We start from the raw sequence: 27,353 nt of genomic DNA on the forward strand, positions 1-27,353 counted from the left end.
CAGCGGACGCAGCGTCCGCCCCGCGGCCCGGACCCTTCCGGGGGATTCGCAGCCATCGCTGGGTTTTGGTTCCTTTGCGGCCCCTGGGGCTGGCGCGCGCAGACGTGGGCGGGGCGAGGGCGGAACCGGCCTTTCTGGGGCGGGGTTTGGCGGTGGGCGGAGCCCGCTCGAGTTCCGGAGTCGAGACGCTGGCTGCTAGGGCTGGAGCGAGGATGCAGCCGCCGCCCCGAAAAGTAAGCTTGGGCCGGGATTGGGGGCTTCTGGAGGGCTTGGGGAGAGAAAAGGTCCAGCCGACATTGGAGCCGGTGTGGGAAGGGGGTCACGAAGCTCAACCCAGCAGCTACCGAGGGCACGGCCCCTCTGCCCCGCCCCCTCTCCGTGCCCTACGCGGGGTGTTTGTAACATCTCCGCATCCAGGGTCCCCGTCCTGCCTTTAACCCGGACAGGTGAAGCCGGCCCAGGAGGTGAAGCTTCGCTTCCTGGAACAACTGAGCATCCTTCAGACTCGGCAGCAGAGGGAGGCAGATCTGTTGGAGGACATCAGGTATCCCTTTACCCCTTCCAGTACTCACCCCTTCTTTGCCACTTCTGCCATAACACACATCTACTCGGGATGGAGGACAAGGGCGGGAACCTGCTTGTTAAGGGCGGCCTCTTGCCTCAGGCTTGCCTCTGCAAGCCCCCTCCCGCTCATATAAACACAGGGACCCTCCCGCCAACCACTGGACTCCACTTCCCCACCCCAGTCAAGCTTAGGACAGACTCCCCTTCCCTCTTCCAGACCTGTTGGCAGGTGGCAGGCACTGTACCCAGACCTCCACCCATGCTCAGCTCCAAGCCCGTAAATGGCCCTTCCACGGTAGGGAGGATCCTGCTGGGCCTCTGAGTGATGAGGTGAGGCTGTCCTGAGTTGCCACTGCCCGTGGAGGTGATCTCAAGGACTCAGGCTGCCCTGGTCCCTCCTGGGTTTAATCACACGTTGGGGCTGGATCCCTCTTCCCCCTGCCCAGGTGGAGGACAGCATGGAGAAGGGAGAGAACAGGACCAAACAGTAACCCAGCTCCACCCCAATCTCCACAGATCCTACAGCAAGCAGAGGGCAGCCATTGAACGAGAGTATGGGCAGGTATGGGATGCCTTCCTCCGTGCCTCCCCTGTTGTTCTGACCCCTGAACATCCCAGCAGGGCCTCTTCACACACACCTCTGTTGTGGCTCAGAGCAAATGCCTAAAGTCAGGCAGCCCTGTGTCAAATACCTCCTGTTCTCCTTAGCTGCATGACCTGGGATGAGTAAGTTAACCTTTCTTGGCCTCAGTTTTGTTCTCTCTAAAATGGGTATAATATTGTACCTGATCTCTACATAGAAGTAGTTGTTAGAATTAAGTTAGTGAATGTAAGGCATTCTGCAAAGCAAGTGGTATATGCTGTGCATCTGGTGAGTGGGAGTGGCATTGTGTTCCCATGTTCTCCCGCTGGAGTGGGTGAGGGTGGGTGAGGGTGCATACTGGCTTTCTCTCCAGGCACTCCAGAAACTGGCTGGGCCATTCCTGAAACGGGAAGGGCACCGGAGTGGGGACACAGACAGCAGGTGGGTCTCATGGAGCATGAGGGCCCCAGTTTGGGGGGGAAGGCCAAAAAGTGGTGGGGAGCTTGGTCCCAGGAACCTGTGGGGGTGAAGGCTGGTTGAGGGGCAGGGCTCACGAGCTGCAGGTAGAGCTGACACAGCAGCAGGAGATGAGCTGACCCAGCAAGGACACTGTGGGTGGGGGTGGAGGGCATGAGTGATCCTTGTGGCCGAGCTAATGGGCAGATCGATAGATGGGCTCTCAGCCGAGGGGGAAGGGGAAGCTCGCTGTCTCCCATGGTGTTGGAGGGGGTGGTCTCAGGAAGCAGTGGAGTGCTTTCCTCCTCAACACAGACCTTTTCTGGGGAGGGGCAGGACAGTGTTTGGTGCCTGGCGCTGCCTGCTCGATGCTACCGTGGCTGGGGGCCAAACCCGGCTCCAGGCGTCCGACCGATACCGTGACCTAGCGGGGGGCACAGGGCGGAGTGCCAAGGAGCAGGTGCTTAGGAAGGTATGGCTCTGTGGCTGGGGGTGAGGAAGAGCTGGCATGGAGCTGCCAGTGGTGTGCTTCAGGATTCTGTGTGTCCCTCTCGTCCTGCTGCTAGGGGACAGAGACCCTTCAGAGGGCACAGGCTGAGGTGCTGCAGTCTGTCCGGGAGCTGAGCCGTAGTCGGAAGCTGTATGGGCAGCGGGAGCGTGTGTGGGCCTTGGCCCAGGAGAAGGCGGCTGATGTCCAGGCCAGGTGGGAATCAGGAGGCCTCAAGTCGGGGGGAATGGGGACAAGTGCAGAGGTAAAGCTAGGCACCAGAATCCGGCTTGGCTCCAGCTGTTTCCCTTGCCCACATAGGCTGAACCGGAGTGACCATGGCATCTTTCACTCCCGGACCAGTCTCCAGAAACTCAGCACCAAGGTTCGGGACTGAGGGCATGAGTTGGGGGACAGGGAAGTGGTGGGCAGAGTAGTTTAGTAGTTTGGGAGGCTAGGTTGAATCTGCCTACTTCCTAGAGGGGTGACCTTGGTCAATTTCAAGATCTCCCCAAGTCTCATTGCTTTCATCTAAAAGGTAGAAATCATTTCTTTCTCTTTTGTTCCCTTACAAATAAATATGCAAATAATCAGATTAAGAGGAAAAATACAGCAAGGTGCTATGTTGAAGGATGACAGAAGGGTGTGGTATAGAAGGAAGGCCTCTCCAACAGGTGACCCGGTGTCAAGAAGCCACCAGTCTTGTAAAGGTCTAGTGGCAGAACATGCTAGGGAGAGGACAGGGTGTGTGTGTTACCTGATGGGGATGGCTTTGCAGTCTTAGTGTGGCCAGGGATCGGGTACTAAAGTTGCTCAGGAGGATGCAGGGGCCAGGGCATGTTGGGACTGTGACACCACAGTAAGAAACAGTTGAGATTTTATGTCAGATGTGCACAGAATCAGCTGCTGGAGTAGTGACATTAGAAAGCCAGCAGTTAATAATGTGAAAATCCATTTTTTGTTTGGCACTGGGTTGGCCTGGAAAGGAACTTGAGCCATCCAGGATTCCCCATCAATACCTGTTTGTCCCTCCTAGCTGTCTGCGCAGTCAGCCCAGTACTCCCAGCAGCTGAGAGCGGCCCGCAATGACTACCTGCTCAATTTGGTGGCAACCAATGCCCACCTTGACCATTATTACCAGGAGGAACTGCCAGCCCTGCTCAAGGCCAGTCCTAACCCCGGGTGGTCCTTGCCCCATGGCGGGGAGGGAGGGATGGGCCTCCTCTTGATTCCTACTCCCTGTGAGGCCAACAGGTGCAGAGGACCTGGTCTGCTTCTCTTAGCAGAAGCTACACTCTGAGGTTCTGATTTGGCATCTAGTTGGCTAAATGGCTTTGTATAGCACAGGCCCCTCTGAATCCCCTTGGGGTAACCTCACTTCTGCCTACTTCATAACGTCTGTGAAGGTGTGTTTTGAACTGTTGAGCCAAGTGTCCACATGAGGGCCTGTTATTAGAAGCAGTGATAATGCCTGGCTCTTGCCTCTTTCTCCTACTTCATGCCCATCACTTACTCATACCCAGACAGAGTCCTGGGGAAAGCTGGTGTCAGTGTCTCGGGGTTCTCTCCAGGCCCTGGTCAGCGAGCTGTCAGAACACTTGCGGGACCCCTTGATGTCACTGAGCCGTACAGAGCTGGAAGCTGCAGAGATGGTCGTGGAGCAAGCCCGCCATGGGGGGCAGGCAACTGCCCAGGTGAGGGCTTCCCCTCCGTGTACCACCCCCACCAGGGGCTCTTTCGCAACACAGACTCCCCACCACTTGTTGGCCTCTGTCCTTCTCACCTTGTCCTCTTTCTTCCGAGAGGCCCAGGGGACAGGCTGGGGCAGGAAGTGAATGATGAGTGGCTGACTTTTCCCAACCGGCAGGTAAACTGGGAGCAGGATCTCAAGGTGTTTCTTCAGGAACCTGGAGTGTTCTCTGCCACCCCCGCCCAGCAGTTTCAGCCAGCAGGCACTGATCAGGTGAGGCCGTGTGCTGCCGCTTGGAATTGGGCCCAGTGTAAACAGGACTGTGGTTTTGGCTTCCTGCCCCATTGTCCTTGTCCTGGGATAGCTGAGTGACTACTAGACCTCAGGCAGGGGATTTCTGAACTCTAGGTCACATCCCTTCCACCAGGATCCATGAGGCACCCCTCAGTCTGCCTTTTAGTCATTGCATTGTCCTCTTGTCCCCACCTGTGGCCCCCTACTCAACCCTGTTCCTGGTACTCTTCTGTGTCCACAGCACCTGCCCTCAACTCTCTGTTCTCATCTTTGGAGGGCAAGACAGATAGAAAAAAAAGGGAACTGGAGGGAAGGAGCAAGCTCAGATCCTGTTCCCAGCACCTCTGTCCCCTGCAGGTGTGTGTCCTGGAGAGGGAAGGAGGAGAAATGGCTGGGGAGAGTGGCCTGGAGAAGGAGATACAGCGCTGGACGAGCAGAGCTGCCCGTGATTATAAGCTCCAGAACCATGGGCATCGGGTGAGGTGGAGGGAGAGGGGCAGATGTTATGGGCGGGCAAGGACTGAGAGATGGGGGTTGTGGAAGTACTGAGGGTGGCACAGGGCTACGGGCAGGAATGGAAGAAAGACCTTTTAAGACAACAGCATGACACAGTGGTGAAAAGCACCTGGGCTTCCCTCCTCTTCTGTCATTGTGTGTTCCTGGATGTGGGAGTGACTAAACCTCTCTGGACTTCAGTTTCTTCATCATTAAAGTAGGGCCAAGAATAGCACCCCTCTTGGAGATAAAATGAGCTAATGCATGTGATGCAACCAGAGGAGTGCCAGGCTCTGAGTGAGTTATACCCACACTGTTTTCTACCCTACCCCATCTTCTGCCTTCTCTACCAGGTGCTGCAGAGACTGGAGCAGAGGCGGCAGCAGGCTTCTGAGAGGGAGGTGCCCAGCATAGAACAGCGGCTACAGGAAGTGAGGGAAAACATCCGGAGGGCACAGGTGAGGCACCAGCCACTGAGCTCTTACCTGCTCGGGCTTCCTTCCCCTCCATTACCTAATGGAGGCAGGGACGTGCGGATGGACAGAGTTGGCCAAGTTCTATTAACTCCCTTTTTCTCTATTCCAGGTGAGCCAGGTGAAAGGTGCTGCCCGGCTGGCCCTCCTGCAAGGAGCTGGCCTGGATGTGCAGTGCTGGCTGAAGCCTGCCATGACCCAGGCACAGGAAGAGGTGGAGCAGGAGCGACGGCTCAGTGAGGCTCGGCTCTCCCAGAGGGACCTGTCCCCCACGGTGAGCTAGTCCTGCTTTCCGCTCTACTTCGGAGGGAAGGCAGACCCTATGAAATGGGAATCGGAAGGTCGATGTTGGTTGCAGTAATTAATGTAACTTATGCTTGGGACATCTGGGTCTCATAGTGGAAAACCTGGGTTTGAGCCCTAGCTTTGCTTCTAGTCCAACTTCCTGCTCATGTATACCCTGGGAGGCAGCAGGTGATAGTTCAAGTACTTGGATCTCTGCCATTCGCAAGGGAGACTTAGATTGAGTTCCCAGTTGCTAGAATTGGCCTGGCCCAACCCCAGTTGTTGCAGGCTTTTGTGGGGTGTACTCCAGTCGATGGGAGATCTGACTCTCTAAGAAACTAATAGTAAAATAGTTAATTCAAAGGGTTATTGTGAGGCTGAAATGAAATCATCCATATGTAATTCTTTGCATAGTTTCTGGCATGAGAGGGTCATCCATGAACTTGTGTTATGGATATGGTATGGTTGCAAAGCCCTGAGGTACTAGAAGCAGTCTGTAAGTAGTCTGAGTGTTGCCATTCTGCTTATTGGCTGCATGATTCTGCCAAGAGACTTAAACTCTCTGGGCCTCAGCTTCCTTACCAACAAAATGAGATTGGTAGTTGTGCAAAAACATACCTAGATCATCTAGAAGATTAGTATGAGTATACCTAAGGTCCTTAGCATTATGCCTGGCATGTGGTAAACTCGTGGGTCCCGGAACTCTGTCAGCGTTGAGTATTGTCCTGCTCTCTGCAGGAGTTTGGGTTGTGACACACTTGGTGACTGAATGAACAGTACCGCCCTGGAGATATGATCATGGTGTTCTCTAGGAGTGAGGTGGAGTAGTGGAAGCTCCAAGGCATCCTTGAGAGGGGACTAGCAATGATGTCTGTTTTGCACCCCTCTGCAGGCAGAAGATGCTGAACTTTCGGATTTTGATGAATGCGAAGAGACAGGGGAGCTCTTTGAGGAGCCTGTCCCGCCAGTCCTGACCTCTAGGCCACTCCCCTGCCCTGCCCATGTGGTCTTTGGCTATCAGGTATGAATGTGGGTAGGGATCTTAGCCTGCTGGGGCAGGGGACCCACAGATCTTGACTCCTTCCTTGTGGGGCCTAGGCAGGGCGTGAGGATGAGCTGACCATCACGGAGGGTGAGTGGCTGGAGGTCATAGAGGAGGGAGATGCTGACGAATGGGTCAAGGTGGGTATGAGCCCCTAGGTTTTCCCCCTGAATGGAGGGCAGTGGGAGGGACTTCTCTGTGTCCCCAAAGACCGAGCCAGGCCACGCTAGAAGGCTGAGTGAAGGAGAGCCAAGGCTGGGGTCTGCCAAGGCAAGTCTGTTTGCATTCTTGGTGAGCAGGCCCGGAACCAGCATGGCGAGGTGGGCTTTGTTCCCGAGCGGTATCTCAACTTCCCAGACCTTTCCCTCCCTGAGAGTGGCAGTGACAGCAATAATCCCTCACGGGCAGAGCCCACAGGTAAGAAAAGGAAATTTGGGGTTGGAAGACCCTGAGTCTGGGGGGACTGTAGCTCTGGGTGTCCTGTCCTGGGATGCCACCACTTACCCCCTCTCACTGGGCCCCCTTGGCTTCTACAGCGTTTCTGGCCTGTGCTCTGTATAGCTACACAGGGCAGAGCGCAGAGGAGCTAAGCTTCCCTGAAGGGGCCATCATCCGCCTGCTGCCCCGGGCCCAGGATGGAGTGGATGACGGCTTCTGGAGGGGAGAATTTGGGGGCCATGTTGGTGTCTTCCCCTCCCTCCTGGTGGAGGAGCTGCTTGGCCCCCCAGGACCATCTGAACTCTCTGAACCCGAGCAGGTAAGGCTCCATTCTCCCTGGGTCCCCAGGCATCTCTGGGTTGATCTTCCTTTCACACTAACACCCCATTTTCATCTTAATGTTCCTTTCTTCCTGGGGATTACCTTCAACATGGCTTGGGCCTCTCTTTCTCCTTTGGCTGGGCAGAAAAATGAAAATTGAGGTGGCTTTCCTAGGAGCTTGGAGGTTCTGGATAGATTCGAGTTCAAACATCTATCGCATGATCTTGAGTAGGGACTAAACCTGTTCGAGTTGCTTCCTTTGCGCATCACAAGGGGATAAGACAGTCACTTCAGTAGGTTCACTATTATGGCACCCAGGAGGTATGTATGATGCTGTTGTTACTGCAGTAAAGCAGGAAGAGCATAGGAGTGGGGATCAGGGACTGGGGCTCTAGCCGGTGCTCTGCCACTAACAGGCTCTATGATCTTGGACAGATGGCTTACCCTCAGTCTCACTCCTCATACAGGAGCCATTTAAGTTCCCACCGCATGGGATGGCGGTGAGGACTGATTGGGTCCTGTAGTGCATGTGAGTGCTAGCAGAACATCTCAGAGAGTAAGTGTTCAATACTTCATAGTGGTTGAAATATGTTTTATCTATCTGAAGGCAAACATTTGGCCACTTTCTGTGTTGGGCAGTGGTGAGATAGGAGTTGGAGGTGGGATGAGAGGAAAGGCTGGGGAAGCTCTTCCCTGCTCACCCCTCTACTTGCCAAAAATAATTCTGTGCCTACTCCCACCCCACCAGGCCCTGCCATCACCTTCTCCTCCCAGCTTCTCTCCTCCGCCCCCTGCCTCAGCCTTGGATGGCCCCACTGCACCCATCCTGCCTGCATGTGAGTAGACATGGGGGTTCTGGGAGGAAAACAAGAGGGGAAGGAAAAGGAAGCTTGGTGTCCTAGGCTGTGCTCCAGCACCCTATTGTAAGACCCATTGTAGCTTGGCCTTCAGAACCTGGCTGACCCATTCAGATGTATTCTATCACTTCCAACCATGGGACTTCAGGTGGCTATCTAACCTGTCTGGGTCTTGGTTTATGCCCTTTATTGAGGAGAGACATACAACCTTATTGAATTCTGAGAGTTTAAGACCTCTGTAGGGTATATATGTAGTATTGTGCCCAGCATGGAGTGTGTATGCCAGTAGCAGCTGTTAGATCTTAGTTATTACTTTAAAAATGTAACCAGCTTCTTTCACTTTGTTCTTACACAAGGCACCCTTTGCTGTTAGTATTCTTAAACCCTACAAATACCTACTTTGGGTCATCATGTTCCCTTAGAAAGGCCAATTTTCGCTAAAACCTCAGGCACTTCCACCTTCCCTAGCCCCCATCTCTGAGCTGGTGAGGTCACCACCATCTCCAGCACCCCTAGGCCACTTTGAAGGACACAACACTAAGTCACTCACTGTGCCTCTTAGCATTTCACTGTTAGTTCTTGACATCCATGGGGGTACGGGTGCTATTTCACCTCCTTTACTTTGGTACCTTGATCACAGCAGCATAATGTCCAGTAAGATGGATGATTAGATGGATGGATGGATGAATTTTATGGCTTAGACTCATGATGTCAATTCAACAAATAGTTATAGAATGCCAGTTGTCCCAAGTGCTGGAGATACAGCACTGAACACAAGATCTGAAGACTGATTTGTTGTTCTTGTTTTCACACAAAGCCCTAGAATGCCCTGGACCACTGGACATGACAGTGCCCCGACTCAGGCCGGTAAGGGTCCTGCCTTGGAGGGGACTGTGTGTAGCATGGGCTCATTCCAACTGGTCCGGTTTTGTCTGCAGGGTTGAGGGAACGGGTGTGGATGGGCCCAAGGAAGGACTCTGGAGCAGTGTATCTATGAGCAGTATATCTATGTGTTCCCTACAGATGCGTCCACCACCTCCCCCACCGGCTAAAGCCCCAGATCCTGGCCATCCAGATCCCCTCACCTGAAGGCCAGGGGAATCGCTGTACAATGACGCTGCTGCCCCTGTCTCCACGCTGTCAGAGACCCACTCCCTGTACAATCCGGAACAACACAGCCCGAAGTTGGAATCCCCTCACATCTACTCTCACCTCTGGGGTAGCCACAGTTCCTTTCTCCAATTGTGGGACAGAACCGCAGCTTCCCCCCAGTTGTCCTCCAGCCTTTCTGCCCATGTGCCAGCTTGTCTTAAGTGGTGAAATACCCTAAGCCCTCTGAGGTTGGAGTCCATTCCCCCAAAGTCTGGACTGACTGTGGCCCATTTGTTTCCACCCTGGCTGTGACACCCATCCCCCACCCCTCCACCAACTCTGGCAGCCAGAGATGCTAGGGGCAGGGATGGGAATGAAGTGGGTCTTGGGATTAGGAAGGAGCTGGAGCCAGTATGTGAAGCAGCTGTGATGGTCTGAGCAGATTTATTGACAGTGAATAAATGGCACAAAGCCCAAGCAAGGGCCTGGGCTTCTTGTACCAAGAGGGCAGGGGGCCTAAGGTGCTATTGCTTTAGGGGCCCACTCAGGGCAGGGGCCTGCTCCCACCTGCCACATATAGAGCAAGGGACTGGGAAAGGTGGGCCAGGCAGCCTGGTGGGCCAGGGAACTGGGAAGAGACTGAGGGGTTGGGGAGGTATGAGACTTGTCCTGAGGTCCCCCAGCTTGAGGCCGTTCAGGTCCAAGTGGAAGCAGCACTTGTTCCTTGGCTGTCCAGTGGAGGGAAAAGCCTTTGTGCCCGCCTGCCCCTTGGCCCTTCCAGCTGGTCCTCTGTCAGAGTGTCAGAGTGGTGAACGAAGAGGCTTGGGAGAGGAAGGGTAATGGTGCTGCTCCTGTTTGGGCTCTGGCCCAGTTTTTCCCAGGGGGCTGCAGGACCTGCCCTGTTCCCTGGAGTATATGCCCACTCTCTACGAGCAAAGCCAGGAGTGTGCAGCAGAGGCCAAATCTGCACTTCACCCTCGGGGGCACAAGGGCTTGTATGGTTTCAGTAGGGGCGGGAGGATGAGATTACCTGACTTGGCATCACACAGCCCCTACTCCCTGTGGCAGAGAGACCTGAGCCAAGAGATGGGGTCAACAATGGGAGGGGTGGTCCTATCAATGCCCCCACTTGAAAAGAGGCAATGAGAACTGAGCCAGCTGTAGCCTTGGCCTCATCATACTTGGCAATCTGAGGGGTCCGGTTTGCTTGGCTGTCCATTTACCTCTGGACTTGGCAGCCCTGGGTTTGGGCTCCTCCCTCTGGTCCCCAGTACTGGCTGTGCAGAGGCTCCAGGGTTCCCTTCAAGTGTGCAAGGGACGAGACCACTGTCCCTGAGTCTTCCATTCTGCACTGGTGGGCTGGCTAGAGCCTGGGGTTGTGATACTTCGGCGGGCCGCCTCTCGATGGCAGGTGTTCCTGCCCTGGGCTGTCCTCCCCCAGACCCCTGACCACCCCCTGGGTCCTGCCCCCCACCAGAACCCCAACTCCTGTCTGGGGGCGAGCCATCACGATGCTCATGTGGCCCATAGCGCTTCTCAATGTGTGTCACCCGGAACCTGGAGGTGGGGGGACAGAAGAGTGAAGTTTAGTGCCACAACTCAGAAACCATTTGGCCCTCTCCTTCAACCATGGACATCCTGGGTTTCATGGTCACTTCCCTCTGGCCTAAGGCAGAACAGGCCTTGTCAGATTGTGGGCCAGTGACTTGCTACAGCTCTCAGTGCAGGAGGAAAGAACCTGGGGTCCACATTTGGGGTCAGATATCTGATCACTGAGTCCCCCAGCTCAGCCCTCCTTTCCCAGGGGCACCCTATTCCTACCTGCCCACAGAGAACACGGTCGTTTCCCCAGGCCGGGGGCGGCTCTTTCCTTCCTTGGAGCGTCCCTGACGGACAAGTGGAGGCCTCTTGTTCCGGCTGCAGTGGATGCAAGGGGCAGAAGAGCCCAGGTGTACCGTGTGGTGATGGGAGGGGGCTCCGTCTTGCAGGCTGGAGGTGGCATCCACACTGGACGGCAAGGGAGGGACAGGGCAGGATGACAATTGCACTTCCCTGCCTGTTCCATTTCCTACTGTCTTCAGCACATCCCCAAGACCTCCCAGGAGCCCCATTTCCCTCAGGACCCAATGTTCCTTCTTGCTTTTATCTAATAAACCCATTATGGAGATGACAATGGCTATGTGCTTTCCTTCCCAGAAACGGCCACAGCTTAACCCCCAAAGAGCAGCACTAGGCATGAATCCTTAGGTTGACAATAGCCAGATGGGAGATACCGTTTGATGCACTTGGATTTCTACAAAACTTTTCTCACTGTAAGTTACCCAGCCTCACCCTTCCTCCCCTCCCCACCTCAACACTTGCATGGACACTGAGAGGGGATCGTGCTGATGTACAGAAGGGTGTAGGCAAGCTAAGTCATGGTGGCCCTTGTTCCTAGCTCACCTGGACAGCTGCACTGTCCCTTCTCCCTCACTGTCCCCCAGCATCTCCTTCAGAGCCTCTGCGTTGGCTGGGCGGGGAGAGGAAAAGAGGGAGTCAGTGGAGGTCAGGCGTGAGGAAATGTAGGCGGCAGGGCCCAGGGCCACCTCACTCACCTTCGTTTTGGATGATGCAGCGAACAATCTTCTCCACCGTGTCCTCATTCACGTCATCGTCCTCGGCTGAAGGATGAAAGAGGTTGGCAAGAAGTGGGAAATGAGTCAGCTTGCAGGAGCACAGCCTGGTGGCCTTGTGGATTACTGCTCAAGAAGTACCCCTCCAGTACTTTGCCATCATGCTGGATTTCAGCGTTTGGGGGGCTGGGGAAGTTGATGGGAGCCGGATACTTCTAACAGTGGACCCTTCTTGCCCAGACTGCCTCCTCTAGTCTTGTTTTCCCAGTGGTGTCCCCACTTGCTGACTCAAGGACCTATATCATTCAGCATTCTGCAGGCTTGGTCAGGTTTTGGCCTGGATCTGTCATCTGGGGAGGCAGACACAGGGGTGAGGACACCAGGAGAGAAGGGTAGTGGAACCCGGGAGTAGGGGAGAGGGATGGGGAGGAAGGGCAGGTAGGGCTCCAGGCTTCCTCACTCCTCACTCACGGGGCTGGAGCTGGGCGTCGTCAGGCTCGGAGCCCCTGGACGTGCGGCAGCGGTAGCCTTTCTTCTTGAGCACGTGGCAGATCATGAAGCCCACAAGGCCCATGAGAAAGAAAACCAGCACCAGCAGGAAGAGCATGTACAGCCCATGCTGGGGCGGCTCCAGGTCAGGCTGTGGTTCCGACATGAGGCCCTGGGGGGCGAGCTTGGGCCAGGGCGCCTCCTGGGTTTAGGGGACTGCAGCTGGAAAGTGGTAAGGGAGGAATGCCATTCTTAGGATCTGAAAAGGGCACGCCTCAGGGGTCCTGTCACACCCCATTCCTGACCAGGGAGCTGTCCGGGCTAGAGGTGCTGGTTTGCCCAGAGCGCCCGTGGCAGGAAGCCTGTGCAAGCCCTCTGCCACCTCCCTGGTCCAGGCTCGATCCCGACGCCCAAGCTGTTTCCCTTTCCAGCTCGTCCTGCACCAGCCTCCCTCCCAAGGACACTGCAGTGCGAGATGAGACAGAATGCTCAGGCAGCTGTGGCACAAATCGCGCCCGAGTCAGTGTCTGCACCTTCTCCGCACCAGCCTGAGCCAGGCCTCTGCAGCCGCCTCCCCCCTGGAACTCCCGGACCCTTCCCTTCCCTTTTCGATCCCTCCCACCTCGGCCACCTGGCCCACCCGGTACCGGTGGTTAGGTTCTGGTTCCGATTCCGGCTCGGCTTCTGGCTCCAGGGGCGTCCTAGTCCGGCTCAAGGCCCCCGACGCCCTCCCGGCGCTCATCCCTTGATTCCTCCCCCTCCCCCTTCACCGCCTCACCGGCTCCCGGCTGTGGCTGCGGATACCGGTGCGGTGCTGGCGTTGGGGGAGGGGGAGGAGGATGTCCGGGATGCGGGCTGGTTGGCCGCGGCAGGCTCTGGGTAACTCGGGCCCTGGGAAAGGGAGGAGATTGGGGCAGCCCCTGCAAGCCTCCCCTGGGTTCTCAAATGCCTTCGCCCGTGGCTCGCCAGGGACCAAGGGGCGGAGCGCAGGTGTGCCGGGCGGAGAGCGTGAGCCTTACGCGCGTGTGAGCTGCAAGTGGGATGCGCGCGTGACTGCGCCGACCACCTCCCCCACCCCGGGGGATAATACGCGGCACCGAGGCTGGGTTCAGGTGGGGGACAGCAGGTTAGGCGGGGCTGCTCGCCTCTGGCCTATCCGGCACGCCTGGCGCAGCTCCTGCCCTCAGATGCCCTGGCTAAGTGGACGCAGGGGAGTCTTCCCGGTGGGCCGGGGGAAGCGGGCTTTTCTGCACCTGAGAGGGGCGGCGTGGCGGGATCTTCAGGGCTTCCTACAGCAGTGACCATTGCCTGTGCTCGGTTTGGGGCAAGTGGCGGGACGGGATGGATGGCCTGGCTTCCCGAGGATTTGACCTCCGCCCGCAAAGAAATGTTTCTCGCATCCTGGGACGAAAGCCACCCGTTGCCTGGGTCAAGCCCGGCTGCTCAAGTCCCAGAGCCTCGCAGGACGCAGCCGGCTGAGCGGCGGAACTCCGCAAGGGGGCGTGGCCTGGGCGCGGCCTGGGCGCGGCCTCGGGGCGGGGCGGGACCGCCCCCGTTCCGCAGGGCAGGCTGCGTGCTTACGCAGCACGCACGGCCGGGGGTGGGGCTGGCGGCGGAGGCGCGGGGCCTGCTCCGGCCGGCACCATGGCCAAGACCGTGGCCTATTTCTACGACCCCGACGTGGGCAACTTCCACTACGGTAAGGAGAGAGGGATGTGAGCGAGGGCCCGGCACGCGGAGGTTTCGAGATCGGGGCTGCGTCTCCAGGGGGCGGGAACTGACGGACTCTGTTCTCCCCTCACCCCAGGGGCTGGGCACCCTATGAAACCTCATCGCCTGGCGTTGACCCATAGCCTGGTCCTGCACTACGGCCTGTATAAGAAGATGATCGTGAGTCTCGCTGCTTCTGGGAACCGGGGGTGAGGGCGAGCCGCGGCTTTAAGGATAGGTGGGCTGGACTGAATGCACCAAGTGCCACCCACCCCTGGAGTCGGGGGTGGCAGAGGAAAAGACACCAGAGGCTTCCGCTTATGTGCAAAATGTTGAGGAGGTGTCCCCTGACTTAGTGGGAGTTACTTTTGCACCTCAGGCTCGCCCTTTGACCTGCGAACCAGCCCTTGGTCTGGAGTTAGGGTGTTCTGAGGGCTGGCTTGAAGGCAGCCTCCCCTGTGTTTGAAGGTGTGGGTAGGGCTGTCCACGCTGGATCACTGTATCTGAGAGTGAGGTTTGCCCTCTATTCCAAGCCTTTCTCTGCTGTCTCTCTCCAGCTCCAAGGAGTCAGAGCTCCAGAGAGAACTCTGCACCACCCTGCCTGTAAATGTGTTCATGGGTATCAAAGAGCATGGGCTTCCCTGGGTGTTCACAGCTTGGAATAGCCCTCCACACTTTCGCCTGATAGCTTCCCAGTCTCCCATCTCACAGACTACCCACCCCATGGGTCCCGAGCTTGGAATTTAAAGCTACGAATAATATGGGGTCCTACCAGTTGAGACCAACCCCCCTTAAAAAAAAAAAGGTTTATTTATTTTTATTGGAAAGGCAGATTTACAATGAGGAGAAACAGAAAGAACCATCCACTGATTCACTCCCCAAATAGCCACAGTGGCCGGAGCAGAGCCAATCCAAAGCCAGGAGCTAGGAACCTCTTCCGGGTATCCCATGTGGCTGCAGGGTCCCAAGGCTTTCAGTCATTCTTGGCTGCTTTCCCAGGCTATAAGAAGGAGCTGGATGGAACTGGAGCAACCAGGACATGAACCAGTGCCCGTATGGGATCTTGGTGCTTGCAGGGGGAGGATTAAACAAATTGAGCCATTGTATTGGGCCTGAGCATGACCCTTCTGAGAGGTCTTAGTCACCAACATGGCTGAATGTTCATTCATTCAGCATGAATGAATCATGCTGAGGCATAGATAAGTGAATTGGTTGTAGAAAATTGGTTGTAGAAAAGAGGTGATGGGGCCCCCTGTGATGACTTAATGGCTAAAGCCTCGCCTTGCATGCACCAGGATCCTGTATGGTCCCTGGTTTGTGTCCCATCCAACTCCCTACTTGTGGCCTGGGAAAACAGTAGAGGATGGTCTGAAGCCTTGGGACCCTGCACCTGTTTAGGAGACCCAGAAGAAGCTCTTGGTTCCTGACTTTGGATTGGCTCAGCTTTGGCCGTTGTGGCCACTGGGGAGAGTGAACCAGTGGATGGAAGATCTTTTTGTCTCTCCTGTCTGTAAATCTGACTTGCCAATAAAAATAAATAAATCTAAAAAACTTACTGTTAAAAAAAAGAGTGAGGTGATGTTAGTGTAGGAGTTTGGGGGCCGGGGTCCCTTGAGATGGTTTACCTGTGTGTAATTGTGTTTTCTGACCAATTTTTAAAGAGATTTATGGGTCTCAGTTCCTAAAAATAAAAGCACCTTCCATCTTAATTAGAAGGTGGGCATATTTACCGTATCATTGACTCCAGATAAGAGAGAATAGAATCAGGGAGGAGGTGAGTGTGGGAGGCAGGTAGATCAGTGATCAAGATTGAGAAGTTAGGAGAGGTTAAACAGGTTGGTAAGGAAGGAGAGGAAGGGGGGAGAAATCAGTCTTGATCACAATAACCCACCTGGCTATTTCAAGCTGTTCGTAGCTGTGGGCGTTCTTGGCACCGGGAGGGAGATGGATCCTGCCTGAGTTCCTCTTATATCTCCATCCTGAGGTCTTCAAGCCATATCAGGCCTCTCAGCATGACATGTGCCGCTTCCACTCTGAGGACTACATTGACTTCCTGCAGCGCGTCAGCCCCACCAACATGCAAGGCTTCACCAAGAGCCTCAATGCCTTCAATGTGGGCGATGACTGGTGAGGGGAGATTGCGACTGTTCGTGGCCAGCATTTTCCAGGAGGTCGTGGCAGCAGGAGGAGGACTGGAAAGGAGGGGGGGGGTGCTACTTATAAGGGTGTCGCCAATCACTTTCTTATTCAGTTGTTAGTGATCATTTGCTCTTGGTCAGGCCCTGTGCTAAGTGCTGGGACTGCAGTGATGGACAACAGTAGAATTTTTTTCTTTAAAGATTTATTTTATTTTTTTTTTTATTGGAAAGGCGGATATACAGAGACAAGGAGAGATAGAGAGGAAGATTTTCCATCCGATGATTCATTCCCCAAGTGAGCGCAACGGCCGATGCTATGCCAGTCCGAAGCCAGGAGCCTCTTCCAGGTCTCCCACATGGGTCCAGGGTCCCAAAGCTTTGGGCTGTCCTTGACTGCTTTCCCGGGCCACAGACAGGGAGCTGGATGAGAAGCGGGGCCACTGGGATTAGAATCGGCCCCCTTATGGGATCCCGGGCATGCAAGGCGAGGACCTTAACCACTTGTGCCATCACGCCAGGCCCCAACAGTAGAATTTTAATATCAATATTAGTCATTCCTCAGCTTCATCAGCTGTGTAAATAGTAATTAGATTTCTTCAGTTCTCATATATATAGATATATACATTTAAGATTTGTTATTTAAGTGAAAGTTAGAGTTAAACAGAGATGTGCTGGCTTACTCTCAAATGGCTGCAACAGCTGGAGCTGGGCCAGGCTGAAGCCAGGAGCTTTCAACTTTGCTTGCATCTCCTATATCTGTATCTGGTATTTAGGCCACTTTCCATTTCCTTTGCAGGTGCATTAGCAGGGAGCTAGATCGGACGTGGAGCAATCAGGATTTGAACTGGTGCCCATATGGGATGCTGGCATTATTGGTGAAGGTTTAAACTAGTGTGCCATAGGTCAGCTCCATACGTGTGTGTGTGTGTGTGTATCACACATATACATACATACATATGTGTATATACATATATATCACACATATACACATATATATTTGCAGTTAATTATTATTAATCAAGATCTAAATAAAGTCTACATATTGTATTTGGTTGCTGTCTCTCTTTTTAAAGATTTATTACTTTTTTTAATTTGAAAGGCAGAGTTACAGAGAAAAGAAGAGTCAGAGAGAGAGAGAGAGAGATCTTTCATCTTCTGGTTCTCTCCCCAAATGTCCCACACTGGCCAGACCTGGGCTTTTCTGAAACTCTGAGCCAGGAGCTTCGTCCTGGTTTCTCATGTGGGTATGGGGGTCCAAACTTTTGCCATCCTCTGCTGCTTTCCCAGGTGCATTAGCAGGGAGCTAGATGGGAAGTGGAGCATCCAGGACTAGAAGCAGCACCCGTAGGGGATGCCAGAGCCACACGAAGGACTAGCTTGCTCTACCGTGGCTCTGGCTCCTGTTGTCTCTTGAGACTTTCAGTCTGTGTTTCTTGTGATGGTAGCATTTTTTGTTTTTTAAAGATTTATTTATTTATTGGAAAGTCAGATATATGGAGAGGAGGAAAGACAGAGAGGAAGATCTTCCATCCAATGATTCACTCCCCAAGTGAGTGCAACGGCCAATGCTATGCCGATCTGAAGCCAGGAGCCAGGAACCTCTTCCGGGTATCTCATACAGGTGCAGGGTCCCAAAGCCCTGGGCCATCCTTGACTGCCTTCCCAGGCCACAAACAGGGAGCTGGATGGGAAGCGGGGCCGTCGGGATTAGAACCGGCACCCATATGGGATCCTGCACGCGTTCAAGGCGAGGACTTTAGCCGCTAGGCCACGCCGCCGGGCCCCAATTGATGGTAGTATTTTTTGAGTGCATATTCTGCTAGATGTTACTATGATATTTGCTGCGTAGTCGCCTAATTATTTTATCACCCCTGAAATCTAATGGTTCAGTTACATCACTGGTCACTAGAGGTGATAGGTTTTTTTTTTTTAAACCAGGGGCCAGGTTTTTAAATGACTTCACTGTTGTGAAGTCTGGCTGAAGCAACCTGGGCGGGAGGGCAGAGGGCAGTTCCTCGGGCTGGTGTTGGGCACCTTCCTGCCCTTCCCACGCCTCGCTGGCACAGGGTGTCCTCCTGGAGAAGTATTCTCTTGGCACAACTCTGCACGGCCTTGCCACCCTTCTTGGCGCCTCTGGACCAGTGGGCCGCCCAGGCTGGCCTTTGGAGCTCTGCCCTGCACATGCTGTACTGCTGTGTGCCATCCAGTCACATACTGTCTTGGGAGGTATCTTGTTTCTTGGTGGCTGTTCTGGCCACTGTTTTTGAGTTCACTTATAGATCTGGGAGTGTGGTGTCAGGCTCTGGGCCACTGCTAGGCCCTGGAACTGCTGTGTATGCAATAAAGAAATCTTTACCTCTGTGCGGTTTGTGCTGCCTCAGCCCTATCACACTGAGGCCTCACCAGGCCTCAGAGGACAGTCTAGCCAGACTCCCTCCCCATTCCCTTTTCGTTAGTTTCTGACTGTTTTCAAAGAGGATGAATCTAAGACTTGTAACAAAAAGACAATTGCAATCCCAGACTTATCCAACCCACCCCAAAATTCCTCTCTGTAGAGGCAGCTACTTGTAGTCCTTTTTCTTCTGGCAGTTTTGGAGTTTCAAGTACTATTAATTTACTCTTCACCATAATACTCGATTACCTGCTGTCTACTAGACATTGTGCTCAGTCTCAGCAGTGCCTGTGAGGCAGGGTCCGTTAACTGCTTCCCTTTGTCAGATGAGACCTCTGCAGCCCCCTCCAAATTCAACAGCTTGCCTAGTCAAACAGTCACTAGTTTCCCACGTAGGAGGTGGAGACCCAGATATTCGAGCCATCACCTTCTGTTTTCCCAGGCACATTAACAGGGAGCTACAGCCAGAGCTTTGATACTAGATGCTGGTGGCACAGGCAGTGTTTTGATGTCTACATCAGCCCCAAGCTTTTCCTGTTTTAAAAGTCAGGTTTAGGTGCCCAGCACGGAAGCCTAGTGGCTCAAGCCCTCACCTTACATGTACCAGGATCCCATGTCAGCACCAGCTCATGTTCTGGCTGCTCAACTTCCCATGTAGCTCTCTGCTTATGGCCTGGGCAGGCAGTAGAGGATGGCCCAAAGGCTGAGACCCTGCACCCACGTGGGGGACCCAGAGGAGGCTCCTGGCTCTTGGCTTTGGATCAGCTCAGCTTCATGGTGACTACTTGGGGAGTGGACCAGTGGATGAAAGATCTTTGTCTTTCCTTCTCTCTGTAGATCTTTTACAATAAAAAGTAAATAAATCTTTTTAAAAAATCTATTAAAAAAGAAGACAGGTTTAGGAAGGTATAATTTACATATGGTGAAAGTCACCTTTTTGTAGTGTAACAGTTCTGAGCATTTGGATAGAATGTGTCAAGATAGGAAGTATTTCTGTTCTGTCAAGAAGGTGGCTCACACCCTGCAGTCGTTGATCCCTTTTGCTCATCCTAGCTCCAGTAACTATGAATCGGCTGTCTTGCTCTCCTAGTTTGCCTTTTCCAGAATGTTATATAAATCAAGTCATGTTGTATGTAGCCTTTTGTGTCTGGCTTTAAGCCTCTCCTTTTTATAACAGAGTGAAGATGACAGTAATTATAGTTAACATTTATTGAAGGCTTACTGGGTGCCACACACTGAGCTAATGATTGTCAGTGGGTTATCTCGTTATTAGTAGTCCACATATATCAGAATATAGTCCTTTCTTTATAATGTGTGATTGTAAAGTATATGATTAAACACTGTTACCATGTGGTGCACAGAGAAGATTGTTTTCAGCAAAGCAGACCTTGTGTTTTCTCAGCATATTTCTTTTCTCCTGTATATCCAAGAACCTCAAAGCTGTTTGCTTCTTTCTACAGCTGGGGTGCGAACTTCCTGGCAGAGTTCAGTAAATCTCTATTTGCTCTGCACGGGGCTTGGTTCCCAATTTGATCCAAAATGTTTGTTGAGATATGCTCAGGTGGGCAGTGGGAAAGAGTGTTGGTGGCAAATGGAGATTGGGGGCAGGTGGGTGAGGAGGGCGGGGAAGGGAGGTGCTGGACCGCAGCGAAAGGGATCCAGCAAGTTCCTCTTGCCCACAGCCCAGTGTTCCCCGGGCTCTTCGAGTTCTGTTCCCGCTACACAGGTGCGTCTCTGCAAGGAGCAACACAGCTGAACAACAAGGTGATGTGGCCCCAAGTCCTCCCAAGCCCTTGTCCCCCTGTGTCTGTTGGGCTCTGGACTCTGGGCCCTAACGCTGACCCTGGGCTCGCAGCCTTACGCACAGGTAGCTGCAGTTGTGTGTTTATCTTTCAGATCTGTGATATTGCCATTAACTGGGCTGGTGGTCTGCATCATGCCAAGAAATTTGAGGTAAGGGAGGAAGTGAGGGGGGACAGAGAGCCCACCGGCAGGGATGTCGGAGGAGAGGGCAGCTGGCTGGAACGCTTGGTCCTGTCTCCCTAAGACCAATGTCTCACATAGGCATCTGGCTTCTGCTACGTCAATGACATTGTAATTGGCATCTTGGAACTGCTCAAGTAAGTGACCCTGAGGGAGGTGGTGCACTTAGGAGACTCTTGGAGGAGATCCCTCAGACTCCACCCTGGCCCTGACCTCCTCCACCTCCCAAGTTCATGCTGCCTGCTCGCATTTCAGCTACCTCTGCACATCCATTTCCTGTCCCTGCCTCCTGCCTGCAGGCAGGAGCTCCAGGGTGGGCCTTTGGGAATCTGGTGGGATTGCGTTTTAGCTGGGATGGGCAGAAGCTGACTCTGCAGAAATCAACAGTCTGCTTGCGGAGTGTGTGTGGGTGTGCACCCCGCCTCAGACTGGGGCTCGGCCCTCCCCCCAGGTACCACCCCCGCGTGCTCTACATTGACATCGACATCCACCATGGTGACGGTGTTCAGGAGGCCTTCTACCTCACCGACCGGGTCATGACAGTGTCCTTCCACAAATACGGAAATTACTTCTTCCCTGGCACAGGTATGGAACCAGCACTGCTCTCCCTGCCCCTCCCCTCAGTTCTGTGCCGTCGCTGCCTCGTTGGCCTTCTGGTCTCAGCTCGGGTGTGCACGCCTCAGAGAAGCCTTCCCTGACCACCTCAGTTATGGTGATCACTATATGTGATCGGAGTGCTCACTGCTCCTCCACCTGCTGTGCTGTTTTGTTTACTGTGTCCTTCGTCTTATGTGCCCCCTCTGCCGAGAATAAATACCAGCTTGGTGGGTACTAATGTCAGTGCTTCAGTTCACCACTACGTCCCCAGAGCATGCTGCATGGTTTGGCTCATGGTAGGCCCTCAACAAAATTTTTGTTGTTGTTGAATGAGTGTGGGCTGCAAGAGACTTTAGTGGCTCTGCAGAGTCTGGTGGAGGGAAATGGAGATGACGCAGCTGGGTGTGCATGCTTTGCAGGTGTGGCTAACCCATACTTCCCTCTAGGTGACATGTATGAAGTAGGAGCAGAGAGTGGCCGCTACTACTGTCTGAATGTGCCCCTGCGAGATGGCATTGATGATCAGAGTAAGTGTTGGCACCTCCCTGCGTACTGTGCCCTTCTGTCTCTCCTGGAAGTAACTACTTTTGCCTCATTATCTACTGTTGGGCTGGATGAATGAGTGGCCTTTAGGGGGACCTGAGCCCCCAGAAATTATATGCAGCATACTGTGTGTATGTGCCTTTTTTGGGAAAGGGGTTGGTTTTGTCAGTCACTTGGAGCGGTCTGGGAGCCTGTTCAGCTGCATGGAACCAAAGGCTTGATTCTTTAGGTTGCCCCTTTCCTAGGCTACATGCTCTCTCAACCCCCTTTTTCTTTTTGTTCCCTGTCTCCCCATCCCCTTGGGGTGCCAGGTGTCCCTCTTTGGCCCTCTCCCAGGTTACAAGCACCTTTTCCAACCAGTTATCAACCAGGTGGTGGACTTCTACCAGCCCACATGCATTGTGCTCCAGGTAATACACTCGGGGCTGCCTCCTGAGGGCTTGCCTGGACTTGAGGAAAGAGCAGGGAAGAGGCATGTCCCTGGGGAGTGGCCGTAAGAAAGCAGTGGACATGAGTAATGCCCTGACTGCGGTGGCCTAACTGCGGCCCCCTGGGGTTTTGCTCTTTGCAGTGTGGAGCCGACTCCCTGGGCTGTGACCGACTAGGCTGCTTCAACCTGAGCATCCGGGGACATGGGTGAGGCTTGTCCTTCCTCCTTGTCCTGCTTGTCCTCTTTCCATGGGACCACATTCATGGAACCTGACCTCTTCTTGGGAATGACTTACAACTACATACTGCACTTGAACTAGAAATACCATACTAAGCAGGGTTCCTTTAATGGTCGTTCATTCACATGAGGTTTTCATTAAGCACCTATGATGTTCCAGGCGTTGGACTTGGTGATGTGGATTACATGAGGAAACGCTGCTGGAGTTTTCAAAATAAGATAGAAAACAGACAAAAAAGAAATACGCAGATATAATTCCTAAGTTATTCTAAAGCCTGTAAAGGAAGGAAAATAGCTGAGACATAGGGTAACAATGGGAACCTATGCCTCAGCGTGATTTCTCAGCCCTGCTTTCTGCAGGGGCGGGATTTGAACTGGGACCTGGAGACCACAAAGGCCCAGGCTGGAAGCAGAGCAATCCTGTCCTGGAAGGGAGGGGAGCCCATGGGAGGTTTTTAGGCAGGGAAGAACTGATGCAGTGGAGGAGGTGAAATCTAACCAGTAGGGCCAGAACATGGGGAGCAGGCAGAGGAAGTTTGCAGTGAGTTCCAACGTCACTGGGGTGAGATTGTGTGGCTCCTTTAAACCTTGTCAAGGAATTTGAGCTATACTCCAAATGTGATGGGAGGAAGGCTTTCATGCAGGAGATAATCTGGGATGACCTGTGTTTTCAGGTGGCTGTTTAGTGGAGAAAGGTGTAGGGTGAGAATGGGCCCAGCAGTGGCAGCTTGATGAATTTCATTCCCTGAATCAAGATATGGAGCATGGTGGATGCTTTGTGCCTCTTTTCAGACAATGCTTGGAGGAGGATACTTTACCTTTGGCTCACCTTCCCCATCCATTTCTTTGGTTTATTTTTGACAGAGAATGTGTGGAATATGTCAAGAGCTTCAACATCCCTCTACTGGTGCTAGGTGGAGGTGGCTATACCGTCCGAAACGTGGCCCGCTGCTGGTGAGCGCCCTTCCTCATTCTTTTTCTTCCCAGTCCAGTGTAAGTGAGGTGGGCCCTTCAGCCTGCTTGGTCTGTCTACCCTGCCCTGCTGCTTGGTTTCAGGACATACGAGACGTCGCTGCTGGTGGAAGAGGCCATTAGTGAGGAGCTCCCCTATAGTGGTAAGGACTGCCTCTTGCCATTCCCTCAGGAAGGGCCTTCTCCCAAACTCCTGAGTGATCCCAGGGGTAGATGGGATGTGTTACATGCTCAGAACTCTAGACTGAACCCTTTTGAGTTGAGAAGAGGCAAGACATCGGGAAGCTATTTCTTAAGGGGTCTGCGTGGGAGGGAAAGCGAATGGGAAGGCTTGAGACCTGCCTGGGTGGGCCTGAGCCCCTGCTTCTACCAACTCCTCCCCAAGAATACTTCGAGTACTTTGCCCCGGACTTCACGCTGCATCCAGATGTCAGCACGCGCATCGAGAATCAGAACTCCCGGCAGGTCAGCGGCTCCCAGGAGCTGACCCCAGGGTGGGAAAGCCTGGGAGAGGTCCTGCTGTGACCTCGGGGGCAGCCCAGGCTGAAGCAGAGGCTGCAGGGAGGGCAGTGGCTGGTTGGGGCGCCTGGACTGGAGCAGCACTTGAGAGTCACACCAGAGGGCTGGGTGGCCTGGGGAGCCCTGCTAGCTGCTCACCACCTGCTCTTGGTCTCCAACCAGTATCTGGATCAGATCCGCCAAACCATCTTTGAAAACCTGAAGATGCTGAACCACGCGCCCAGTGTCCAGATTCATGATGTACCTGCGGATCTCCTGACCTATGACAGGACGGACGAGGCAGATGCTGAGGAGCGGGGACCTGAAGAGAACTACAGCAGGTCTGGCTTTGGGACCTGCAGGCGGGGAGTCCCAGCAGGCTGGCCAGCTAGCTGGCTGGGGAGGCTGGAGTGGGCAGAAGCATGTGTGAGGCTTTGGCCTAACTGTCCCTGGCTTACTTCCTGCAGTCAGCTGCAACTCCCCTGCCCTTCTCTCCTGTGTTTAATGATGAGTCTCACATATTCAAAAGAGTACTAAAATACATCAAATTTTCACTCACTCCAGACCCATTCCTCAGAAACAAGTACTGCTTAGCTTTGGTTTAAAATTTTGTTTTTAAACTTGCTTGAAAATAAGAGCTACACAGAGACAGAAACATGGAAAGATCTTGTATCCACTTATTCTAAATGGCTTCAGTAGCTGGGGCTAGGCCAGGCCTGCCAAGGGCCAGAAACTTCAAGGTCTCCCATTTGGTGGGTCGTTTGGGCCATCCTCTGCTGCTCTCAGACTCACATTAGCAGCTGAGACTCAAACTGGTGCTAGTGGAGTCCTGGCATGATTGAGGGCTGTCCAACCCGGACATGCAGGCCTGCCCCTGTCCAGTGTGAGAGGTCGGGCCAGCTCTGCAGAAGTCTCATGGCATCTGAGTCTTAGAAATGAGCTTTCAAATCTCTCTTCCGGCCCTGGGCTTCTTTCCTCCATAAATCCCCCTCCTTTCGTCTGCTGGTGAGGACCTAGGAAGGCCACATAGCTTCCTGTGCTAACAGTCATCTCCTGACTTACCCAGTTATCGGAAGGCTGACTTTGGGTATTGATTTTCATTGTCTCATTGCTTTGGTAAAAGCTATTTTTAGGTTCTTATCAGAGTTTGGCTTTTCATCAGTAGTTCCAGGCTGGCATCTGGGCCTCCTCTCAGTATTATACCGCCCCCTTTCAACAGCCAGCAGATGCCTCAGGCCTCTTCCTGTTTCTGAGCCTTGCTGCACCAGCAGACTACCCACGAAGTTCCTGTTCTGATTTGATGCCTATAGCTCCAGCATGCGGTTAACTGGCAGAGTCGTAACAATATGAGTGACCAAATTTGTGGGTTGGCTAAGCATCAGACTGCATACTGAGTACTTGATATTGTAACAGTCATATCATCATTCTGTTACTTGTGGGCAACCCTAAGAGGTTGATCTGCAGAGAGCTGGATCAGAAGTAAAGCAGCCAGGACACAAAACGGTGCCCATATGGGATGCTGGTCCTTGTGGGTAGGAGATTAGCCTGTTGAACCACCATGCTGACCCTGGGAAGTTTTTCAAAAAGAAAGCAGCCAGGCCCAGCATGGTAGTCTAGTGGCTAAAGTACTCGCCTTGCATGTTCCAGGGTCCCATATGGGTGCCAGTTTGTGTCCTGGCTGCTCAACTTCCCTTGCAGCTCCCTACTTGTGGCCTGGGAAAGCAATAGAGGATGGCCCGAAGCTTTAGGACCTTGCACTTGCATGCGAGACCCAGAAGAAGCTCCTGGCTCCTGGCTTTGGATTGTCTCAGCTGCAGATGTTGCAGCCACTTGGGGAGTGAACCAATAAATAGAAGATCTTTCTGTCTCTCCTCTTTACAAAATATGACTTTCCGATTAAAAAAAAAGTCTTTAAAAAAAAGAAAGCAGCCGCTTGAATTAGCATCAATGGCACTTCAACTAAAAGACCTGGGAGGAACTGCTCAGAGAGGAAGTTTAGTCCTGTTCCGGCTTTCCTAACCTTTGAGGCCCACAGGCCCAGGCTGAGTGGTCCTGTTGGTTCAGGCATCTTGTGCAGTCGAGGGTGCGGAGGGACTCAAGGAGTAGGTTCTGCTCCCGTGTTGGCCTTGCCAGGGCAGGCCACAGTGACCCAGAGACCTCTCCTAGAGGCCGCCTCCCAGGTGTCATCCTTAGATCAAATCTCCACCCTAAGTCCTTTCTGGCATACGACTTTGCATCTAAGCATCTGTATGAGTTAAGGGAGCTAAATGTTGTTCAGACACGGGACTGAGTCCAAGATCTAGCCCCTCCTGGGCCCTGTGTTACCCTCACATTCCTTTTTCCAGTACAAGTTTATGACATCAGGTCATGCCTGTGGTTCAAACATCCCCCCTCCCCCTTCCCTTGCACTTAAAAGGAAGTCCCTTAGCAGGCCCTCCCCAGTCTCTCCACTCTGCAGGCACCACACCCAGCCCTCCTGTCCTCCCCCTTATTATGGGACTAGGTCAGTTTCCTTCCACATCATGATCCCCACACTTGGTTTTCTTGGGGTTTGGAGTATACTTCCTGGAACCTCTGTTCAGCCACTCCCGGCTCAGACTTCAGGTCTTATATTCTGAGAGCAGATTTCTCGTATCCATCTTGTCTGGAGTGTCATCCTTTGCCTTCCATTGTTCTCAGTCGTGGTAGTTATTGCGTTTGTATGTAGTACTCTCCACCGTTTCCTTCATTCGTTGTGGTCAGTGTCATCTATTAGGGAAACCTTTGAGGACAGGCCGCCTCTCTAGTGGACTGTCTCCAGCACAGTACAATACCTCTGTGTTCCTGAACACACAAAAGGATGGCTTGGTGAGCAGTCTTTACCAGCAGGAGGAGAGGAGTGGTTTCCTGACACAGGAGTCTGCGACACAGCCCCAGACAGGGCTCTGGGAGAAGACGGAGCTTGGAAAGTGGAATGAAGCATCCTGACCATGTGTCTTCCCTTGCTTTGCAGGCCAGAGGCACCCAATGAGTTCTACGATGGAGACCATGACAATGACAAGGAAAGTGATGTGGAGATTTGAGAGCAGTTTGAGATGCTGTGTTGAGAAACTCCTTTTCACTCTTGGTTCGATGGGAGGGCAAGAGTGTGAGTCCCCTGGTGTTTTGACTGGCCGCTCCCAGGACATTTGGGAACTCTGGAGAAGGGTTTGGAGACCACAGCTGGGTTTAGAACCATCTATCCCCTTCTATTCTCTCTCCCACAACCTAATGATGGTACCTATTAGGAGTGAGACAGGGACAGAAATGTCTGGAACATTTGGGCAGTGAGCCCTAGAGGCCAGTGCACAGCCCTTCTGGCCCCTTAACTTCCTCCCTGCTTCCCACCAGCCCGGATATTCTAGGGATGAAAAGGTTTGGGACATAGGTTGCCTCTGATTTCTTCCTCTACCACAGGCCTGGACTACAAGGCAAGTGGTGGGGGCGCTGGGCTGGCCCATAACAGCACAACCCCAGATTACCAGGTTTGTGTTGAGTAGGGGGAGGATATGAAAATGTCCTCACTTTTGGCTTTATGTCCATTTTACCACTGTTTTTATCCAATAAACCAAGTTGGTATTTTTTCTACATTTTGCCTTTTCTGGTAGTATTGATTCTTGCTGCATTGCCTGTAGGCAGAGGAGGGCCATGATGCAC

The 27,353-nt window shown here is 53.4% G+C and overlaps 3 protein-coding genes across 7 annotated transcripts; 2 read left to right on the forward strand and 1 right to left on the reverse strand.

Annotated features, from left to right (window-relative positions):
* The first annotated feature begins 169 nt into the window (after positions 1–169).
* FCHSD1 (FCH and double SH3 domains 1) lies at positions 170–9,389 on the forward strand. Of its 3 annotated transcripts, none has more exons than XM_040989874.1 (20): positions 170–233; positions 447–544; positions 1,081–1,126; positions 1,521–1,588; positions 1,934–2,075; positions 2,170–2,306; positions 2,412–2,475; positions 3,127–3,255; positions 3,662–3,784; positions 3,958–4,053; positions 4,432–4,551; positions 4,923–5,027; positions 5,155–5,316; positions 6,220–6,348; positions 6,426–6,509; positions 6,669–6,786; positions 6,906–7,126; positions 7,877–7,960; positions 8,772–8,852; positions 9,009–9,389. In XM_040989874.1, the coding sequence occupies exons 1-20, from the start codon at positions 213–215 to the stop codon at positions 9,072–9,074; spliced, it is 2,094 nt and encodes a 697-aa protein (XP_040845808.1). In that variant the 5' UTR covers positions 170–212; the 3' UTR covers positions 9,075–9,389. The 3 variants fall into 3 exon arrangements, with proteins under 3 accessions (XP_040845808.1, XP_040844983.1, XP_040846565.1); XM_040989049.1 differs by having other exon boundaries at positions 1,940–2,075; positions 7,877–7,964; positions 8,803–8,852; XM_040990631.1 differs by lacking the exon at positions 170–233 and adding an exon at positions 782–894 and having other exon boundaries at positions 457–544; positions 1,940–2,075; positions 7,877–7,964; positions 8,803–8,852.
* A 288-nt stretch (positions 9,390–9,677) lies between these two features.
* Positions 9,678–13,655, reverse strand: RELL2 (RELT like 2). Of its 3 annotated transcripts, none has more exons than XM_040992570.1 (7): positions 12,826–13,655; positions 12,161–12,400; positions 11,672–11,737; positions 11,520–11,586; positions 10,899–11,084; positions 10,259–10,634; positions 9,678–10,151 (listed from the first exon to the last, which is right to left on the reverse strand). In XM_040992570.1, the coding sequence occupies exons 2-7, from the start codon at positions 12,342–12,344 to the stop codon at positions 10,119–10,121; spliced, it is 912 nt and encodes a 303-aa protein (XP_040848504.1). In that variant the 5' UTR covers positions 12,345–12,400; positions 12,826–13,655; the 3' UTR covers positions 9,678–10,118. The 3 variants fall into 3 exon arrangements, with proteins under 3 accessions (XP_040848504.1, XP_040849264.1, XP_040847736.1); XM_040993330.1 differs by having other exon boundaries at positions 12,819–13,655; XM_040991802.1 differs by having other exon boundaries at positions 12,161–13,655.
* A 95-nt stretch (positions 13,656–13,750) lies between these two features.
* HDAC3 (histone deacetylase 3) lies at positions 13,751–27,286 on the forward strand. The gene is made up of 15 exons (XM_040994433.1): positions 13,751–13,877; positions 13,986–14,068; positions 15,873–16,015; positions 20,101–20,182; positions 20,315–20,371; positions 20,483–20,538; positions 20,853–20,986; positions 21,445–21,525; positions 21,878–21,951; positions 22,113–22,177; positions 23,073–23,162; positions 23,265–23,323; positions 23,566–23,645; positions 23,862–24,019; positions 26,671–27,286. Exons 1-15 carry the CDS (start codon positions 13,823–13,825, stop codon positions 26,738–26,740), a joined length of 1,287 nt encoding a protein of 428 aa, XP_040850367.1. The 5' UTR covers positions 13,751–13,822; the 3' UTR covers positions 26,741–27,286.
* Positions 27,287–27,353: the final 67 nt, after the last annotated feature.

Source organism: Ochotona curzoniae, unplaced genomic scaffold (assembly GCF_017591425.1).
Source record: "Ochotona curzoniae isolate NIBS_2020 unplaced genomic scaffold, NIBS_Ocur_1.0 contig_1, whole genome shotgun sequence".
Classification (NCBI taxonomy): Eukaryota; Metazoa; Chordata; class Mammalia; order Lagomorpha; family Ochotonidae; genus Ochotona; species Ochotona curzoniae.

Excerpts from the sequence above, each read along its gene's own strand:
- HDAC3 (XM_040994433.1), top strand. The coding sequence starts at position 13,823 with ATGGCCAAGACCGTGGCCTATTTCTACGACCCCGACGTGGGCAACTTC. Across the intron at positions 22,178-23,072 it reads CTGAGCATCCGGGGACATGG|AGAATGTGTGGAATATGTCA; the intron begins GTGAGGCTTGTC and ends TATTTTTGACAG. Across the intron at positions 23,324-23,565 it reads TGAGGAGCTCCCCTATAGTG|AATACTTCGAGTACTTTGCC; the intron begins GTAAGGACTGCC and ends CTCCTCCCCAAG.
- RELL2 (XM_040992570.1), bottom strand. The coding sequence starts at position 12,344 with ATGTCGGAACCACAGCCTGACCTGGAGCCGCCCCAGCATGGGCTGTAC. Across the intron at positions 11,738-12,160 it reads CGACGCCCAGCTCCAGCCCC|CCGAGGACGATGACGTGAAT; the intron begins GTGAGTGAGGAG and ends TTCATCCTTCAG. Across the intron at positions 11,085-11,519 it reads GGGACAGTGCAGCTGTCCAG|TGTGGATGCCACCTCCAGCC; the intron begins GTGAGCTAGGAA and ends CTTGCCGTCCAG.
- FCHSD1 (XM_040989874.1), top strand. The coding sequence starts at position 213 with ATGCAGCCGCCGCCCCGAAAA. Across the intron at positions 4,552-4,922 it reads TCCAGAACCATGGGCATCGG|GTGCTGCAGAGACTGGAGCA; the intron begins GTGAGGTGGAGG and ends CTTCTCTACCAG. Across the intron at positions 8,853-9,008 it reads CAGTGCCCCGACTCAGGCCG|ATGCGTCCACCACCTCCCCC; the intron begins GTAAGGGTCCTG and ends TGTTCCCTACAG.